At 33.7% G+C, this 4,714-nt stretch overlaps 1 protein-coding gene across 2 annotated transcripts; it reads right to left on the bottom strand.

The window, feature by feature from the left end:
* Positions 1-880: 880 nt before the first annotated feature.
* LOC7489706 (WUSCHEL-related homeobox 11) lies at positions 881-3,376 on the bottom strand. 2 transcript variants are annotated; one of them, XM_024583534.2, is made up of 3 exons: positions 2,708-3,375; positions 1,664-1,839; positions 881-1,090 (listed from the first exon to the last, which is right to left on the bottom strand). In XM_024583534.2, exons 1-3 carry the CDS (start codon positions 3,276-3,278, stop codon positions 1,073-1,075), a joined length of 765 nt encoding a protein of 254 aa, XP_024439302.1. In that variant the 5' UTR covers positions 3,279-3,375; the 3' UTR covers positions 881-1,072. The 2 variants fall into 2 exon arrangements, with proteins under 2 accessions (XP_024439302.1, XP_002319197.1); XM_002319161.3 differs by lacking the exon at positions 881-1,090 and having other exon boundaries at positions 1,110-1,839; positions 2,708-3,376.
* Positions 3,377-4,714: the final 1,338 nt, after the last annotated feature.

Here is a 4,714-nt window from a genome sequence, read left to right as displayed (position 1 = left end):
TTAATTGGGAATTTAAAGTCTTAATCATGCGTTGGGCGACGCCTTTGAGATATCTTTTGTAGGAAGTGATCTTAAATATTGCTTGGTCTTGGATTAAGGTACTTGACCGATTTTGTTTTTTAACAAGTTGTGTATATGTACTATGCTTTATATATATATATAGTTACACGTCCGTAACTGGTCCACAACTTGAGACTGACTGTGTTAATTAGCTCATACCACTCTTTGAGGCAATGACGAACCACATTGTAATTAATTAATGAGGCTAGAAATTCATAAATTGGATGACGATGATAGGGCATGAATCCAAAATCTTTACTTGATTATTGACCAAATCGTCACCCCTTTTTCTAATTATACAGTATAGGTTTTTTACCATTTAAGCGTATTAACTATAGGAAGTGCTGAATTATAGAAACTATGTTGTAAATATATATATTTACTTGTACTTCCTATGAATAAAGCTTGTTAGCAGCCATTCTCATTTGCTTCAAGTTGTTAAGTGGCGACAGTTTTTTAACTACATAACCTTAAAGATGCATTTAGACAAGAGGTTTTAGTCCTCGGCGAATTGAAATAATTATTGAAGGGAAGTGATTTTGGATCGAAACTCTGCCCCGTAATCATGGGAAGTAGCTTAAAGTCTTAAACATCACAAGGGGCTCTGGGACTAGTTTCGACAGTTTTCCTTTCCTTTTTTTTTTTTTGCGAAAAAGGAATAGATAAGCTAGGTGTACTGTTTGCTTCAAGCATAGAAGGTATGCCCATCTTTTTCTAATTTCTAATGACCAAACAAAAGCTGACAAAATGTCTTTCTGCTACACGTTTTCTGTAATTATATTGAGTTTTGGAAGCTTCCTGTGAAACAACAGAAAAAAAGTTCAAAACAAAAAATAAGTGAAAAGAAGGCAAATAAAGACATGATGATCAAATGCTAATAGTTTCTTCTCTCTCTCGTTTTTTTTTTTCCTTCCCAATCGCCCATCATAGTAAAATATTGTTCCTAATACATCCGCTTAGCAAACCAACATGTAGAGGAAGCTCCCACTCTTGACGCAGCTTTAATACCGATTTAAGTTGATCTTGAAACCTGTAGCAAGAAGCCCAGTATTTTAATGAGTTCTTTGAGGTATGTTTCATGAAGCATCCAAGAAGAAAAGGAATATATAGGAGAGAGATAGCGTAGGGACTCTCATAACGTAATTTTAAATGCATTAATGGACTGCTAAACCTTGCTTAGAAACCCTAATGGCAACCTTAAACTAATACTTCATTGGAATTGCCAACTGTAAACAGTACTAATCAATCTTATGTAATCTTGAACTGATTAAAGAAAAAATAAAATCGTCCCACCAAGAGAGGAGAGAGTTTTTCATGGAATTCCAAAAATTCTCTCCTGCCTAACTTAAGCAAGAAATGGTAAGTGAGGAATTAACTAAATTTGAACATGAGAAAGTGGTAATAATTAAATGACTAGACTAAAAACTACTCCACAGCAAGCTTCCACCTAGAGAAAGCACTACAAAGGCAAAGACGAAGGAGAAGAGGGAAGCAGAAGACAGGAAAGAAAGATCAGAAGGATAAAAAGATGATCAGAAGTTCAAATTGACTTCGGAAGCCTCTGAAACACACAAGTGGATAGTTATGCTCCAGAGATGATTACCAGGAAATAGCTTTCACCATGATGCAAGCTCTGCATTAGAAACCCAAATTCATTAGTGGGTACTGGCACTCCAGAAGAATGGACCAACACTACATCTTGACCAAACATTGCTTTTATGTCAAGTGGCCCCCTTGGAACTTCTGTGGGAATCCCGTTGATGAAAACTGTGATGAATCCTGAACAACAGCATAGAGAAAGTATTTTTAGAAGAAAATCTAGCTCATCATGCACCAACAGCTTTCATTTGCTCCTAGTAATTAGCTGAGCACATGACGATAGTTGATTTCTGTCTACCCCTTTTTCCAAATCTTAAAATTGAAAACAAAATCGAGCGAATTGAGAATTGAGAAGGAGGGAGAGGGAAATGGAATAACATTATGTACATTCCAAATACAAGAGGGGTTTAGAAAGAAAGTTGAATTTCTGCTATAAGTCCTTAATCTCAATTCTGAGACGGTGAAATTTCAAAATTTTGTAATCGATCTTAGTGCTTCATAATAAAAAAAACTGAAAAGGACACTGGATAATTTTGAGGCCCTCAAAACTTAAAGATTTCATGTGGAATTTTTCTAGGTACTGTAAGTGAATCAGGAAGGGGGGACCATTGTTTTTCACGGACAAGTACAACGAAACTTTCACAGAGTAAAACATACAGCTACAGTCACATCATTAAAAGCTCCTATCTAGTTTATTCCGTAGCACTCTTGTGCTCTTGATCAAGAACAAAAATTAAAAACCATAATTGAAATCTAAATAGGTTGTAGCAAAAGAAATTTCCACTTCTAAACAACTTTTTGAGGGGATAACAGGAGTACATGTTTCTTGAAGAAAATCACACCCATCTTCACAAAGATGGAAGGAAAAGAAAGGAATTGGCCGCTAGAGCTACTTCGGAGATATGGGGTTAGCTCAGGTTCACGGAGGATGAGGGTTCTGATCATAGAGATAATATTTGGGGCAAAATTGTGGCTTCCATTTTGGGAAAATAAGAAATTGAAAAAAAAAAAGAAGAAGAAAGAAAAAGGGACGCAGCCTTACACTCACCAGCAGTTTGGTAATGCAAATTAGAAGTCTCCGATGGGTATAAAATTGAAGTTACACCAGAGGTTTGCTCCACTTCTTGAAAGGCCATTTGATTAGAGAAAGAATACAGACTCTCTCCACCATGATCTTCATCAACAACTCCATAAGAAGAAGAGGAACCAACAAGATAAGAAGACGGGGATTGAACAAAAGAAGGAGAATTTGCAAACCCAATAGAAGTGTTACAACCTTTATATTGAATTGCACCACCACTAGCTTGTGCCTGTTGATTATTTGTTTGCTCTCCTGCAACCAGACTAGCCTGCATCTGGCGTTGCCGGCGGCGAGATCTTGATCGTCGGTTTTGAAACCAGTAGAAGACATTTGCATCACCAACAGAACCAAATTTTTCTAGAAGTTTCCTTATTCTCACAGTTTCATCCTTTGGTGGGTTTACCATTCCACTGTTAAAGATGGACTCAAGTATCAATATTTGCTCTGGCTTTGGAGTCCACCGTGACCTCACCGGTTCGCTTCTTTCGGTGGCATGGTTGCTTGGACTATTAGGGTCTTGGCCTTGATTATCTTCCATTACTGTGAAATGAAGAAAAACTAGTTTTTTTTCCCCTTAAAAAAATACTAATAATATAGGAGCAAAACAAAGTGCATAAACACAAGGTAGAATGCTTAGAGAGGTGAAGCTATATATAGGGATGAAAGGAAAATTACTTTGAGAATTTACATAATCATCCTTGGTTTGACAGCACTCCATTGATTGAATTTACAACTTTACCTAATTTATAAATTGTTATGTTAATCTTGCTCTTGCAAGTCAACCTCCCAACACCTGGCCTGCTTAGTTTATTCAAATATACACACACAGAAACACTAGTCAAAGATTACTCCTGAGTCATGTTAGTAACAAGAATTTAGAAGCTAATTATGAACTAATTAATTGATTAAGCAAGTGTGTGTTACCGAGAGAGATGCAGGGTATTTGATTAATTACATCGTTCGTTCAATATATCACATTACAACATATGAATTAGTGAAGAGCTCAAGTAAAATGTGTCAGAGTTTGATCAATAATCAATATTTGATATAACATCCTGTTTGACAATTTTGCCACCAACATGCAATGATTAAAAATATGGGTAAAAATTCAAATCCTAGAAAAAGCTCCCCACTTGCATGTTGCTTAATCAACTTGTATATATTCCCCTTCATATATGTCGTATTTATAATTCTGAATTCTACTCCAATAGTTAATAATAAACTTGTTTGTCTAAATATATATTTAATTTAAGATCCTTAAGAATTAATAATTTTAGCAGTCAATTCAAAAATTAAATTGATTATACACATTGATGATGATCACATCTATAATTTAGTAAGACCTAGTTCAATAAAGGGTCATATTTGATATTTTTATCGAGCTTTACTCAGTAGTTTAACTTTAAAATCTTTTAATTTGAAGTTTTATCTAAAAATTCAATATTAAGAGCTTGTTTGTTTTTGTATTTAAAAAGTATTTTTTTTAAAAAAATAATTATTTTATATTTTTTAGCTTTAAATTAATTTTTTTTATGTTTTCATCTGATTTTAATGTGTTAGTGTCAAAAATAATTTTAAAAAAATAATAATAAAATTATTTTGATGTATTTTTTAGTGAAAAACACATTGAAAAACAATTACTTCCAAACTCTAAACACCCCTTAAATTTTGTTGAAGTTATCTTAATATGATTAAATTGATTTTAAAGATCGAAGGGACCAATTAACATGGGGGGTTGTTTAAAGGCAACATGGATTACTGTTAAAAAAACAAACTTTAACTTAAAATAAATTCAAGTTGACCTTTTTTTTTAATATTGAGATGATGATAATTGGATTGATTGGAGCTTTGCGGCTTAACCGGTCAAATCCGCAATTCTAGTGATAGAATCCATTGGGTTGAATTATTTTTAAAACTATTTTTATTTAATTAAATAATAACAAAAAATAAACTCTTCGAAAATCGAGTATAAAC

Source organism: Populus trichocarpa, chromosome 13 (genome assembly GCF_000002775.5).
Source record: "Populus trichocarpa isolate Nisqually-1 chromosome 13, P.trichocarpa_v4.1, whole genome shotgun sequence".
Taxonomy (NCBI): Eukaryota; Viridiplantae; Streptophyta; class Magnoliopsida; order Malpighiales; family Salicaceae; genus Populus; species Populus trichocarpa.
Note: the sequence above shows the minus strand (reverse complement) of the source record. Positions and strands in the feature narration are given on the sequence as shown.

Excerpts from the sequence above, each read along its gene's own strand:
- LOC7489706 (XM_002319161.3), bottom strand. The coding sequence starts at position 3,278 with ATGGAAGATAATCAAGGCCAAGACCCTAATAGTCCAAGCAACCATGCC. Across the intron at positions 1,840-2,707 it reads TTTGCATTACCAAACTGCTG|GATTCATCACAGTTTTCATC; the intron begins GTGAGTGTAAGG and ends GCTGTTGTTCAG.